Below are 16,209 nucleotides of genomic sequence, written 5' to 3'. Positions count from 1 at the left end.
CACCATGTCAATAGCACTGTGATTTAATAATGCATTTATGTATGTAGATATCTCTGTAATTTAATTGTGAAATTATGCAGACATCATAATTTTCTGATTCATTTTAATTTGAACTAATTTACATAAATCTCATATTTGTGTTAAAATATAAGATTTATTACGATATTTATAATGAATAGATCGTAATATCTCATTATCTTTAAACATAATTAATGATGTTCTTAAATTTATCAAATCTTAAAAAAATTTTTTTTTATTTTATCAATTTCGATGATTCAATCTCAAGATATAAAATTACGCTACTTTATTATTGAATAGAAAAATTAAAAAAAAAAAAATGAACAAACATCTCACTTTATTTTGAACAATTTATTGTCTTTTATAATAATATACATTATACAGTAATATATACATTATACATATGTATGCATATGTATAATGTATAGTAGAGAGAGATAGCTATTACATAATCCTTTGTATAAAATTACCATAAATCTCCTCTCTATTGACAATTCAAATCAATGAAATAAAAACTCCTTATAAATAAACTGAATACTAAACATATGAAAAATGTAGACGCATTTTTGGGTCCGGTGTGTGACTATGCAATCGCCCCGGTGTCTCGATACGCCGGAGTGTGGGGCATCCCCGTATTGACGACCGGAGGTCAAGCGGACGCATTTCTGCATAAGGGTGAACATTACCCCACGTTGACCCGCATGATGGGCTCGCACCGTCTCGTGGGCGAAGCACTCAGACACATACTCCACAGTTTTGGGTGGACAACGGCGGCTCTTATTTACCACAACCACGCAATGGAGAGTAGCAAGGGACATTCCGAGTGTCATTTCACTCTCAGCGCGGTATTCTCAGCCCTTAACAAAACATCAGTACACAAAAGCTTCAATCAAGAGACCAACAACTTCAATGACTACCGGAACCTGCTTACCTTCGTTTCACATTCTGCACGAAGTAAGTTCATTACTTTATTATCACTTTACCTTGGTTCTCAATCTCAATAATTTATTATTCTTCTTTATGCCAATCATTATTCTCCATCACGGAAACTAATGACTTAAAATTTTATTTATTCTTCCATCGAAAATTATTTATAACTAAAATTGTAAGAAAAATTTTGTCTCCAGTGTATTTATGTGATAGAATTGTTTAATAGAGAATGTAATTTGGGGCTTAACTCGAAAATTGCCTCCGAACATTTTACAATATACTAAAGTAATGAACAAAAATTATTTTAATATAATTTAGATGTAGTAATTATTACTGACTATATTTATTGTTGGTCAATTAGCAAAATTGAAAAAATTTTAATTTATAATTCAATAATAAAGTTGATTGATTAATTGAGTTTACTTGCTCGGCTTTTTTATATTTTAAAAATTTATTTATTGGATTCCTCGTTTAGTTGATTGATAAAAAAAGTTTATCGATAAAAAAAATATCGGTGTAAAACCGAGCGCATTTATAAGCAGGTGTTATATTGCTTTTTCGGAGACTAGTCGTAATTTTTGTTAGGCTAGTTCTTTTAAAATAAAATTATGAATTTATAGATTTTTTATTGGGTGTTTTTATTATTTTTTACTTTGCGGAATATCATTTGGACGTTAAATTTTTATAAGAAGTTTAAAATAAGAGTTTGAGTAATAAAATTACTTCTCTTGGTACTGAGGTTTTAAGTAGAATTTTATCCTTGAAAATCCAAGGTTTTTTACAGTTATATAATAATAATCTATGTAATCAAGAGAGTAAAGAAAGTTTGGATTCTGGTGTATTTATCTAATGAAATGGATTTTTTCAGTTAAATTTAGTATAATTGAAAAGGTACTGATGAATTTTTTAACATTACCAACCTAGTTTCGCTTTTTCCAATAATAATTAACATAAAAATAACATTTGAGTACAATAAAATCTATTATAAAATCTCAATAACTAAACTTTAATTTTTTTAGAAGATTATTTGTCACATAATGTATTTTTTATTTATTAAACCAATTATTAAATCATAACAAGAGTGCTTAAAGCACTGATATTTGTAATTTTATAACGAAACTTTTGTTGACTTGCTCAATAAAACCAAAGATAAAATTATAAATTGCCAGCGATATCGAGGCATTGAAATGATAAAAGTTATGGATATGTATTTTATCTTTTTCCTGGTAGCTATCAATGAAAATTTTATTATTTCGCCCTCGTCTACTATCACTAGATATTTTATTTTAAATTTTAGCACTTCTACCATCTCGTCATTTATAAATGTGTCTGTCCACATCGCGGAATAAAAGACAGAGAAAACAAGGTTACGGATAAAAATATACAGAGCTCTTTTACCAATTATTTCGTTTTTTATCATGACAATCAAAGTTGTATTTTTATTTTTAAAACTTTATTAAATGTCATCTTTTTTTATGCTCAATGCTGTACGTTATAAGAGGACACAAAAGACTTTATCAGTAGAGCTAAATAAGACATGGTCAGCCAAAAGTTACGATTTATTGATTTAAAATTAATTCCCTCAAATAATTTAAACGTCATGAAATTAACCTTGAAATTATTTTCAACAAAGTAAGATAAATTTTTGAATAAAAAAAAAATTTTCAACGGAATAAAATTATAGAGAAACTGTATTATGGACAAATTGAATTATTGATATCAAATATCAAAAAATTTTCATTTCATTTTTAGATCGTTGACCAATTGTCGAAATTTACAAATTTATAAGAAAATTTTATCTTGACATATTATTATTAATTTTTTTATGCAAGCTGGGAAAAAAAAATATTAACCTTATTAATTTTTCACGTTTATTATTTTTTACCCGTAAACCACAGTAAAAAATATAATGGTACTTTTCCAAATTTTTTCGTTAATTTAAAAAAAAAATTTCTTTCCGGGTAAATATCCAAAATACTTATGTTTCTTGATGCAATGAACAGCATTAAAATTTATTTATTACCAAGCAGTATTTGGTAGCTCAGATATCGAGTATGCCCCAGGTACCTGCTATATGAGTATTCTCAAATATTCCATATGTGGTTATTACCTATATACTACTCTACCGCGAACAATGATTAATAGTCCGTTGTATATTTTTATCTGATATAATACTTAAAATCTCGTTCATGCTCGGGGCTATGGTATCTTGTATCTCTCTGATGTTTTCATTTTTACGTAAATCGCGGCCCATTTTCACAAGAATAATTCACCTCAATAAAGGTGTCTCATTTTTCGACTAAAGTACATTACATCAACAAAAGCTTATATCTTAAATTCCTTATTATGAAAAAATGACGGCTTTGGAAGATCTTTCGCCTTTCGCTGAATTTAATTAAGCTCAATTAAACACAAAAAAGGCAATTAATTATCAAACTCGTCTTGTTTTATTACGTTATTACATTACTCCTGTTACTATCATACACATGAGAGCATGTTGGATTGGAGTTAATAATGGTAAATAACACTGTTGAGCCTTACAGCCGTCAATCTTGCTGTAATTTCCTCCCTTGTTGTTGCCCGTGATATACATCTCGTATTACTCACTTATGAAAACAATTCCATTAGTATTATTTAATACCGATGTTTTTATTATTTTTTACTTAGCTATTCTTCAATTAAATCCTGTTTTTTTTTTATGCTCCGCTTATACTTATTAGATTATATAGAGTCAGTATATACTACCGAAATTAGCTGATGAGTTCTTAACGAGGTTATAATCTACCATGCTATGTGGTGGCTATTTCATTCTTGCTGCTAGCATGTCATTATTATTATTGTTATTATTATTATTTTACTCAGATGAAAATTATACCAAAAAGTTATCGAATTTAATAATTTAAGAGAATGCTGATGAGTACTTTATTTTTCGTAGATCGCGGGGTTGGGAACTTTGGAAATGTTTGGGGTAAGTCCCTAATTGAAAAATATTTTTCTAGATTTTTTTCCGTTGTATTATTAGATTATTATAATTTTATTTTTTATATTTCATTAGAATGTGAGCAAATATTAATTTATTTTTTATTTATGGATCAAATGCACGCATCTATTATTATTTTTGCTGTTACTTTATTACACCAATTGATTTAAATGCACGATTCATGATGCGAAGAATCAAAGAGTGCTTTACGATCGAAAAATTTGTTTTGTCTCGATTTCGCAACTATTTAATTAATTATACGATTAGTAATTCATTTGCGCATCATTCGATAGATAATTTATAAATTTTCAGAAAAGATTTTTAAGATATTATACTTAAAAAAAATATTAAAAAAAAAATCGATTTTCTGAAAATTCTGAACCCATCAAGCTTTTAAAAAGTTGTTTTTTTTTGTCATAAAAAAAATATTTCACATCAGTGATTATATAAACTTAAAAATATTTCGGACAAATATTTTTGAATGAGAAATCGAACTGTAATTAATTTGATTACTGGCTCGTGCTCTGAAGCGAGTTGATAATTATTGATAATTATTTTTAACGTACTTTATTGATTTATTAAGTAAATATTATTTATGCATATTTTTTTATCCTCAAAATTTTTTTAAAAATATTATTATTTTTATTCATTAATTAAAGAGCATTTATTATTGTAAGCCAACTTTCCCGATCCATTCTTAATAGGTAAGCTGAACAGTAATTACGGACAAATAGGTAATAAATGACAATTGAATTAGTCTTCCATCATTCGGATCGGGAAAGTTGGCTTACAAAATTAAATGCTCTTTAATAAGTAAAATCACCCATCTTAAAAATACTGTTGAATAATTATTTTTATTATTAAAATTTTTTTCAATTTAAATTCTTGAAAAAAAAAAAAAAAAAAAAAAAAAAAAATGATGAAATAAATCTAAGACGATTATTAAACAAAGTACGAAAAATATACACGCAAATAAAGTAAATCTAAAAAAGAAAATCTTATAAAGTATACGTATCTAAAAAAAAAATAAAAGTCTACAAGAATACAAGAGTTCTACAGTGGTATAATAGTAAAGATGTTGAGGAAAAAAAAGTTATTGTATTATTCTATATAAAATATGAAAAAACCGACTGAGTTGTTTGTTGACAATAGAGAAAAGCTTCCCATGGATCTGAGTACTTCTGCACTTAGTCGCTTAGTATATTTTTCTTTAAATTATCCATCGCTGTCAGGTTACTTGTCTGTCAGTAGCGGCTGCAGCGCATGGAAATCAACAAGGATCTCACAATACAAGCTTCTCTGTTTTTTTTCGATTTTTGCTAAATGAATAATAACACCCTCCGGTTATATTAAAGTCAATCGTGTGAATGTAAACTTTACTTCAAGATAAATTCATCAGATTTGAGATATTTTCAAGTATAAGGTCATAAAGATATTTGGCTCAAAATTGAATTTTTTGAAGATAAAAAAAATAAAATTTATTTTGATTAAAAATAAAAATTATAAATATTTAAAAAAATTAATATTAGAGGAAATTTAATTTTATCAAAAATTTTTTTTTCCGTTTATTCTGCATTTTTATTATCAGATATATTTTTAACGAATATTAATTTATTTTTATTGTCAATACAGAACATTATTACAGACTTATAATGAGGAAAAATAAATACTCGATTTAAATAAATAAACTTTTTATGTGTTTGGATTTTATCAAAATGTATTTTAACATGTATGAATAAATAAATAAATGAAAAATAAATATTTATCACAGAAAAACTCTAACAAATAAAAATAGCGATTATGATAATTAAAATGAATAAAAAAATCCTAGCACAAAATTTCGCTTATTCTCTTAATAATATAGATAAAATTTAATGAAAATTGCAGTTAATTTTTCGATCAATATTTTTTCCTCACAACTAAAAATAAGGTTTGGTTTTTTATAATTATAAAAACAAAAATAAGTACATAAATTTGTGGAAGTAAAGTTACGTGAGTAAAAAAAAAAAAAAAACATAAATTAAGTTTGCGGGAATAAGTGCTGCACGTTCTGCAAAAAAAATGTGGACGGGATAGGAAGAAAAAAGGCCAAGGATAAAATATTAAATGAGTGACTATAACTAATATCTAAGCCGGTAACGAAAAAATATATAAAAGAAAGTTAATACACTATACCATCGGGTTTATAAAGACGAGAGGGTGTTAGCGCACAAAAACTATTTTCATTTTGACTTGGATATCAAGTTCCTAAGAGTGAAATCCACGAGTGTTAACAGTAAGTTTTATCTCCGCTTCTCGTGTATATAAAAAAAATATATATAGATATATAGTTATATATAGATGTGAGTATAAGTATGAGGATGAATTTTCGTTATTCAGTAGCACGAGTCTTTCCACTTGGAGAGATATGATCCCTTTATATCTATCGAGTCATATTTATTTACGGTGGATCAGAATAAATATTTTTTTTTCTCAAATAAGTATCAACAGTTTCATCACTTGAAAAAATTTTTCTGACATTGCGAAAAGTACAACAAAAATTTTTAATGTTAGTAAAAAAATATTTAGTTATATTTTTTTTTATAATATTTGGAATAAATGTTACAGAATTTACTTGAACCATAAAAAATTCGCATGACCCAACAAGAATTTAGAAACTAAAAAAAAAATTCTTGAAGTAAAAAATCGACTTCCAAAGCAATTAATTTTTTTTGTGAAAAAAAAATTTACCTAAAAATTGAACTGACAATTTCAGCTATAGACGTCAATTTTTGAAGAATAATTAAATTTTCTTTCTTTCTTTTAACTTTATAATCCATCAGTACTGTTTATTTTTTATCATAAAAAATTGAATTTGCACCGATAAACTTTTGGATACTGAAAATTTTTTTCTAACAAAAACAATCATCAATAAATAGATATTTTATTAGATCAATTTAACAAAAATTGATGGTTTAATTCATAGCAGCAACAGTTAAAATTGATGTAGACACACACTAATGGTAAACATTTATTCCAAGACAGAATCGTAAAGCTTTTACGACTCGACTCTGACGAATGTCTTGTTTTAATTGGCACACTGGTTTATTCACACCAACGAGTTTATTATACAGTTAAATATGTACTGGACATTATGCAAAGATTGTCGACGAAGTAATAAAGCTAAAAACTTTAATAACGCTAATAAAATTACACTCCTGGTCTTATCTTCAAATGTTTGAATTGTTTCGTAAAGTTTTTAATTCTAGTTAGCGCTTTTGTTTTATTTCATCCCAAAATAATGAACTAAACAATTGCCTAATTATCAACACTCGTTTTATTTTATCAACTGCAGTGACTTTATTCATTATATTAACTTAAAACTTATAATTATATTGTAATTACATTGTGTGTATTAATTGAGATAAAAAAAAAAAAAAAAAAAAAAAAAAAAACGAAATTTTTTATCAATTACGATTTATCGGAACAGAGAGTTGGTCTTTAGAAATTAAAGTACTCGACTAGATCTTTTTAGTCCTTAAATCGACAAAGACTCTCATCGGTTTGATATCGAGAGTTTGTTCTAGTATCTCCTTGGGAGATCAAGGAAAACGAGAATATCTCGAGCAGAACCATCTATCGTCTTAGGAGCTGGAGACTATCGGAAAGAAATGCTCAGGAAAAAAACAAAACGCTGTCGGCAAACACTAACTGACGTTTCTCCAGAATTTTATGAGATTTCTAGTGAACCAGACATTTGAATTTTAATACAATACTGATATGAATAAAATATCTTTACATATTTGAATAATACTTTTCATATGTGAGTATGCATGTATAATGATATAGAGTACAAAAATTTTGTTTATTCGAATAATAATGCGATATAACTATAAATTTTTATTTTTGCGAATAAAAAACGGCAGTTTGTTTAATTGAAAAAAAATTATGAACTTTTCCTAATTAAAAAAAATTTGCATACAAAATATTTACAAAAAATGTTATTTAAAATTTATAAAAATCCGCGATTTGAAAATATTTCTAATTTTTACAATAATCAATTAATTTAATTTTTAAAATTCATCTTTTTGTTCAATAAAGATTTTGAAGAGTTTAATTATCCGTTAATATTAATTAGAAGCCACCATCTATAATATATATTGTCGCATTTGAAAAGTGCAACGAGTTTTGACAGTAAATTTATATTAACGAAATAAATATGCATAGCACAGATAAATAGAGAGTAAAATGAAAACGAGTGTCATAAAACAACTTCCGTGTCAAATATTATTTGTATCGCTCAGTAAAGGTAAATATTATGTTGCGAGATAATAATATAAAACGAGCAGTACAAGTTAAGTTGCTATGCATACATAGAAGCGAAACGTGAAAAATTTTCAATTAAGAAACTTTCAAGAAATAAGATGAAAATAAAGTTTGTAGAACTCAATCTTTTTCACCTCATACTTTTTGTGTGTTTTATCAATCGATTAAGAGTAACAAAGAACAGGCAAAAACTCTCAGTCGTGACTTTAGACGGAATTGTTCTCCCGTCGGCGTGTTTAATACTGAGATACGCATTATTTTAGATGAAAGTCATTTTACAAATCAAAATAAATATTTGCCTTTCATTTTCTCTTTTTTTTTTTTTTATCATTATTTTGCCTGTTTACGTTTTTATTTATTTATTTAGCTGTATTCATGCCTAAGACGCGTCATTTCCTAGAACGTTGAGCTGAACTGGGTTGAGAAATTATCCGAACGAAAACTTTAATTAACAGTTTTATAAAGAGCTAGCAGTCTGCCCCGGCTTTGCACGGGTATTGATCAAAAATTTCAAAACTAAAATTAATATAATATAATCTATGTTCCCCGGGGATAGTGTAGCTTCCTAACAGTGAAAAAATTTTTCAAATTGGTTCAATAGTTTCGTAGTAAAACTATTCGGTGCAAACAAACAACCAATCAAATCTTTCCTCTTTATAATATTAGTAGAGATTAATAAATTCAAAATTTATATTTTGAAGATTAATTTTATTTTTTAAGTTTAATATAAAACAAATATTGTGGACGCAATTTTGAAGATACGAAAAAATCTTCAAAACCTTTTTGTTGGAAATGAAGTGGTGTACAATGCTGTAAAAATCCGTCTTAGTTAATTTCATCGTATCTCTTGTCATTTAGACAGAATATAAGCTAAAAGTAAAAATACTAAATTTTAGCACCTATCCAAATAGTTTTCAAACTTTTGGTTAAAATAATGATACAAAAAATTGACCTAAAAACAAAATCGCTCCTCATATATTTCCCCTACTTTTTCCGTTTTACTCTGGATTTCTTCCACTCTGATTCCAGAAATCAGTGGAAATCCGTAATAAGGAAAAGAGACGATTGTGTATTTTAGCACAAAGATCACGTATCTCTTTAGGCATTCAGTAGTTTTTTGCGATAAAGAAAAATATTGCCTTAGGTCACGATCGCTCCCGTCGCGGCTGCGACGATCGCTCTATATAGATGTACATATGTATATATATATCGTATTCGGATCACTCAGTCTTTTTTATAAACCTTAGATTGTATTTTTTATTCTACCCAGATTTTCACGAATTTTCAAGAAAAATACAAATATTATTGATTTTAACATTTATTCGCCAACAGTTGACCGTAAACCGTAAACCCTCTTCGGCTTCACACCATGTAGAGTTATTCCTCCAGATGCGAGAGTAAATATTTGAACATGACCCTTTATGTGACCTGAAAGACTGTGGAATTATTGATTGATCATCTGTAAATCTCACAACGATAATAAACTGTGATAAAATCAGAGTTATACCTGCTAAAGAGTCGGTTAATTTTCAGTAAAGTTTAATGAACAAGTAAATCGCTGAGTTATGAAAAAAAAAAAAAAAAAAAAAAAAAAAAAAAACTTATTAGCAAACTACTATAAATCTAAAGCGAGAAGAAAAAGTAATCAAAGAGTATCTTTTCATTAAATCTATTATCCTCAGGGTAATATCTTTCGGAAATCAACGTGTCAAGTTCAAAGAGCCCGTACTAGCTCTTGTCGTATCAAACTTGTCGTCTATGCTATTATACTAGCTCTACGCTGTTCTATCCACGACTACGGGTATTAATATACCGAGGGTAGGAAAGTAGGGGATGCTGGGCTAGTATTCTTCTATGTATATATGTTACGAACGGAGAACAGACAAGTGGAGTGTCACCTTTGTTTCTCTACTTCACGCTGTTAGATCTTCTATGGCAAATATATCCCTGTTGAAAGTCACCCCCGTCAACTATAACTTCCTATTCCTCTTTCAAAATCTCGCATTTCCACCGAATCATACTTAATGATGAAAAGTGAGGGTTGTGATTGGAATTGTGTCGGAAATAATCGATTGAATAAAATTATAGGGACACTTTTTTGAATTTTGGGATACGAATATGTTGATATAGATGTTCTAAAATTCAATATTTTTAATTTAGAAAAATTTTTTTGCTAAATGTAAGAACTGTTCAATATTATTATAATTTTTTTATGTTAGATGATTTATTAAATATTTATCAACAATAAATAAATCATTTGTTGAATGGGACTTATTAATTTAATAATTAAAATTTTCAATTTACATTTTTTATAATTACATAAGCTTGATAGATATTACAATTTCATTAAATCAGGTAAAATAATAATTTTTTTATCAGAAAAAATTCAATGAATAGTAAAATAATGGTTGTAATAAATTACAGAATACTTTTTAGGGTGAAAATCATTAGTCTATCATATTTTATTATGAAAGGTTGTGGCATTATTTATTTATGAATGATTTTCACATCGCACCGTAAACAAGACATATTAACCCGAAAAAAAAAAATTTATTAATTTTTAATAAATATTTATTAACTGTTTAAAAATGTACTTTTCTTATAAAATATATTTATATTGCAAATATTTGAGGTGTTAAATTGTAGAATAAAAAGAATCATGTTTTCTCAACACTTGATTAGATTTTTTATAAAATTTTTCACCAAAATAAGTGCAAAAAAATGTATAAATCATGTAAAAACGTATAAACTATCAATAAAATATTTATTAAACGATTTAATACCTAAAACTTCAACAGAAGCTGCATTACATTGCATTAAGATTTGATTTTTCAGAAAAAGTCAAGCTGTCAAATGTTTTTATGCGATACGACATCTTAAAACGTGGATATTGATATCTTGATGAAAAGATATTGGAACAATAAACAACTACCGATTATATATCCTGGTGTGATGTTAGTAAAAGCATATTGGGTCATGGTAAAATAAGCAGAGTAAACGGCTAATTATTGATTTTATAACTATTCCTCATATATATTTAGACATAATCAAGCTCTCGACGCTAAGTGTTTTTGTCATGATCCGTAAGACGAGTGACATATTACTGAATTCCCAGGTAGCACGATTCAATTTTAGCATTTGAGTGTATAAATACTAAGCAGTAAATAATGTAGTGCTTTTTAATGTTGTACTTTGTGAACTTCATTCCTTATTTTGATTGCGTTTATGACTATATTAAGACTGCACTTGCGGGATAATATATTTAAGAAATAAACCCGGTGATTTTTGGCCATATCTAGGTGAAAAATTAATATTTTTTAATTTTTTTTTATTCCGCTTATTTTTACGGTGCATTTATGATAAAAAATATCGTGTAATAAAAAAATAAAGATTTCAATAGATTTTTTGCCTTTAAAAGTTGGAAAAAATTTTGGCTCTCTTTTTTTTGGATAAAATTTATATTTTATCTTTTTTTGATGTTTTTAAAATACATTTTTTTGAAAAATACATAAAAAAAACGAACAATTAAACAAAAAAGTTGAATATCACAATTTTCTAAAAAATTTATAAATTTCTTTGAAAATTTGTAAAATATGTGAAAATTGGGATAATCAGCTTTATTTTTCTTTTAAATTATTTTTTTTTTTCAAAAAAAAATATATTAAAATTTTCAAAAAAAATTTCGTTAAAAAAAATTAAAACCAAAATGGTGGACCCCACTTGTATATAATAACCATTTATTATTTTCAAACCCGATACAACACATGTCGTGGTTCATTTGTAATTATTTTGGATCAAGAATATTTTTCTTAATTGGAGTAGAAAAATTATTAAACTAAAACATTTTAGTTTTTGGAAAGAAAAAAAAAAAATTACATTCTTCACAAAAAAACTGATTGGAAAAAAATTATTACTCAATTAATAAATAAATTTTTCTTCTTCCGATCATAAAAGAAAATTGAGATAATAAAGACCAGTGTAGAGATGGACACTACACATCTAGCTCATTCTTTATTATTAAATGCTTTTAGCGTGACATTTTATTTCTCTCGGTTGTGAGGTACAACAAACACGAGAGATTTTTATTTATGAACCTGAAGAATTTTTTATCTTCAACATTACTTAAGAAATGATACAATTTATAGCGGTATAAATTGAAGGTAATAGGCTCAAGGTGTTTTCAGTTACCTAGAATAGAGTATAGAGTGCAGAGTTTATCGATCTTTTTTCGTCAAACTTATTTATAGACTTATCCGATACGAGGTAAGAATGATTCTACTGCGCCAATATATTGGAACCCTCAAATTTTTGGACAAGAATCCATATCCATATCTATAAATATAAGTACAAAAGTTTCGAATGTTTCCTGAAGTGCTATCGATAGTTTGCACGTGACTGAACAAGTTGAAGCGCAGAAATAGTTACTAATTTTTTATACTATTATTCGTATAGATAAGCTCTTACTTGTTGACAGCTTCAATGCTTTCCTTTCCAATTGTATTGAAAAAGTTGAAAAATGTTCGAATAAAGGAGGATAGAAGCTAAGAATAGCTTTGAGTACATTATTTGCGGGAGAAACGAATAAGTAAATTGCTGTGTGTCAATTCCAATAAATATTTATTTTTATTTTTATTCTTGTACACTTTTATTCAAATTTTGTTATGAGACAATAAATCATCATGATCATTTTAATAATTTTTGCAACTTTTAAATGAAAAAAATTTATTTTTTGACTAATTTTTGCTGAAAAATGTAAGTCAATTTTTTTTAGCCATTGAAATTTTATTCAATTTCATGTCATGACTTCGATTTAATAAAAAAAAACTTTTATTTAATTTGTCAAGCTCGATGACAAGGGAAACCTTTTTTATGAATTGTCAAGAAAACTTGGCATCGATTTTCGGGATTTTAAAAATAAAATATGGAGATAAGATGAAGATAAAAGTAAAGAAATAGATTTATTTTTGGGGGAATTATCTGATAGTTAAATTTATTCTTGGTGCTGTATTTAATAGATGTATACTTTTATCTGTTGCAGTCGTTGTAATGTGTGCTAATTCAACTACGATACGAGAAATACTGCTGGCGGCTGACGAATTGGGGATGGTTGATTCAGGAGAATACGTATTTTTCTCCATCGAATTATCTTCCAGGTAAAGTGAATTCAATAATGTAACTTTAAATAATGACCGAGGTTAGATATTGTTCATTTTATGAAGTAAAGAGAATTGCACTTTTAGTTTAATTTAATATTTTTTTTATTTTTATTACAGATAATAAATTTTTGAAAATAGCAGAATTAATTTTTTAATATTTTTTAATGTCTCAGAATTGACATTAAGAATAGTTGCAAAGAAGTGAAAAAAAATTTTTCAATCGTAAAGCACTTTCAAATGCGGCGCATTATGAGTCGTGCAATTTTTAATCATTGATGTTCATAAATTTTCACAAAAAAATCAAACGATAAAAATTTTTTTAACTTAATTCTATCAATAAGCCATAAAAAATTTTAATAATTTTTTTTTACACAAAAAAAAACATTCAATCAGCTATAATGATACTAAAATCATGAGCAGTGAAAGATAAATGATAAATCAACCATCGTTAATAACTTTACGAACGTGAAATAAAATAATCAAGCCGGTTAATTTCCGTATAAATTATCGTAGAATTAATTCAACAACTACCGCCTTCTTGTTCACTTTGCCGATGAATTTATCGATTTGAATTCCTCATTTATTCACACGCGAGTAAGTTCAAGCAATATGAATTCAATATACATTAACAGGCACACATGTATCTAAGTATTTGTCTGTAAATATCTATCTATAGAGAAACAAGCTAGTTTGCAGTATTCAGGGATATTTAAACTGAAAACAACCACGTAAGCGCCGCCAAGTTTGCGAATAACCAACACAGCTTTATCCAAAACTTCATACAGTAAATACAAGTGTGTGTATTTTGTATGAGTATTAGTTCTATTATGTGTAGAAGCTCATCACTGTTCGTATAGTACCGGCACAAAACCCGTCAACACGCTAAGCACACATTCCAAAACGGTCTTTATCCGTTCTTGCAGTATCATCCAATAAACGATACACGTCAAACCACTCCTGAGAATTTAAACTTCTTCATTAGCTTTAACTCGAGTACTTACTTGCCGGTTTATAAGGGTAAAGACTAGGGTGAATATATTTACACGGGCAAATATGCCTGGGATTTGACATTATTTGTCTACTTTTCGTACCAGCTAATAGAAGCCTATTTGACGAAGCTTTTATTGCACGATATAATGCAAAGCGTTTAAAATTGCTTTTACAATATGCACTGCGAAATATTTAAAATGTAAATTACTTCGCAAAATTAACAATAATTAATTATCTTTTTTCTGGACTTTATTTTACTAGTTAAAAAAATAATATAGATAAATAGATAAAAAAAAGGAAAAAATTTTTTTCATATAATTATTTATAATTTTATTAAAGTTACATACGATTTTATATAAAATTATGTGATTATATATTTTTATACATAATTTTATACCACTATTTTTTTTTCAGGAATGTATATTAATAATATTTTTTTTAATATCGAAATAAGAATTGCATATATTAAAACAAAACATTTATAAATTTTATTATATAGAATATGAGTTGTTGGTCATATTTACGTACTTCGTGTATAGATTTGTGCATCTGTGCATCTCTACACCAAACAACCAAATATTATATACCAGCTTATAAAAAATGACAACCAACCATGCATAATCTTTACATTAACCTTCTTTTAGTATTTTTGAATGAATATCTTTTTTATAGCAACGTAAAATATTTTTTATTAAAAAGCCAATGAGTTCGAGCGTAAACCCACTTTTCTACAGATTTTAACTCCGTTTTTTTTTTTACAGTCGATGAATAATGTATATTATGAAATTCCAAAGTTACAATATTTTTGATTATTTAGAATGCGAGATATTTGATATCAAAGTTTGCAATTTTCAGGATAAATTCCGATGTAAAGCATGGAAAACTTCTTGCCACTCAACTAATTTCTATTAAAAAAAATTCACCACAATATTGCACGCTAGGACTACTACCTTAAAACACCGAAATTTAGTTTAGAAATAATTGTTTTTATCATAACTTTGAAATGTTTGAGAATATTAAAAAAAAAAAAAAAAAAAAAAAAAGACGGAACAAAAAAAAATTTAATAAATTAAATTAAAAAAATGTGGTATTTGCAGTCGATTGAATTTCGATTATTGAATTGATAAGCTGATCATTCTCGAGATTAAAACGAGTTGTTCAAATGCTCGTAATTCCAAAACCATCTATTCAATTTAATTTATATTGTCATATAAATTTAATACCTACGGGAATTTGAATAATCAGTCCTCGCTTCGATTGAAATTTCGCGCTCTTTATTGAGAATACTATTAGATGAGGTTAATTTTTAATCGACATATTCATTACATTTATAAATAATCCAGTTGTAATTTGTAACCAAGTTAGAGTCGATATTAAATTTCAGCACATACGATCAATAACTTTTAATTAACCGCTTTGTCAGTTAAAACAAGTTATGACTATGACTTTGACCATCAACCGCTAAGTCCAGAAGGGTTGTGCTTATAGTATAGACTATGAGGCCAGAACTTAAAGTTTTGTTTTTGAACTCTAGTGACATGCTTTTAAAAAGTTTTGCTGAAATTTTGCAAAGGAAAACAAATACTTCTTTTAAGTTTCGATCTTCAATATTTTCTAAAACGTTATTTTTAATTAAGAAATTATTTCACTTTTTCATTTTTAAGTTAACTGATTATTCAATCGATCCTCCTGATCCTTATAACATTCACAACTTAGTCTTAAAATTAATTTTCCCAAATCAAGTAATTGAATGCCAAGCAATTCTCTTTATTACAAAGCCCGAAAGTCCGCGTTTAAACAGCAGTATGCACATAGTTTCGCCGTGAGAGC

General features: G+C 27.1%; 1 protein-coding gene across 4 annotated transcripts in view; it reads left to right on the top strand.

Moving 5' to 3' along the window:
- LOC141538487 (atrial natriuretic peptide receptor 1) overlaps nt 1-16,209 on the top strand; it is an 89,643-nt gene that overhangs the window by 25,147 nt on the left and 48,287 nt on the right. For 2 of the 4 annotated variants that reach the window (XM_074259988.1, XM_074259989.1), the window contains 2 exons: nt 577-972; nt 13,272-13,386. In XM_074259988.1, the coding sequence (XP_074116089.1) occupies nt 577-972; nt 13,272-13,386 (511 nt within the window). Of the gene's footprint in view, nt 1-576; nt 973-3,883; nt 3,917-13,271; nt 13,387-16,209 lie in introns of all 4 variants that reach the window. The other 2 variants (XM_074259987.1, XM_074259990.1) reach the window with 2 other exon arrangements.

Source organism: Cotesia typhae, unplaced genomic scaffold (genome assembly GCF_013202065.1).
Source record: "Cotesia typhae breed Kobodo isofemale line unplaced genomic scaffold, CoteBio_Ctyphae contig_22, whole genome shotgun sequence".
Classification (NCBI taxonomy): Eukaryota; Metazoa; Arthropoda; class Insecta; order Hymenoptera; family Braconidae; genus Cotesia; species Cotesia typhae.
The sequence above is the reverse complement of the archived record's forward strand: the minus strand, read 5'-3'. Positions and strand labels throughout refer to the sequence as shown.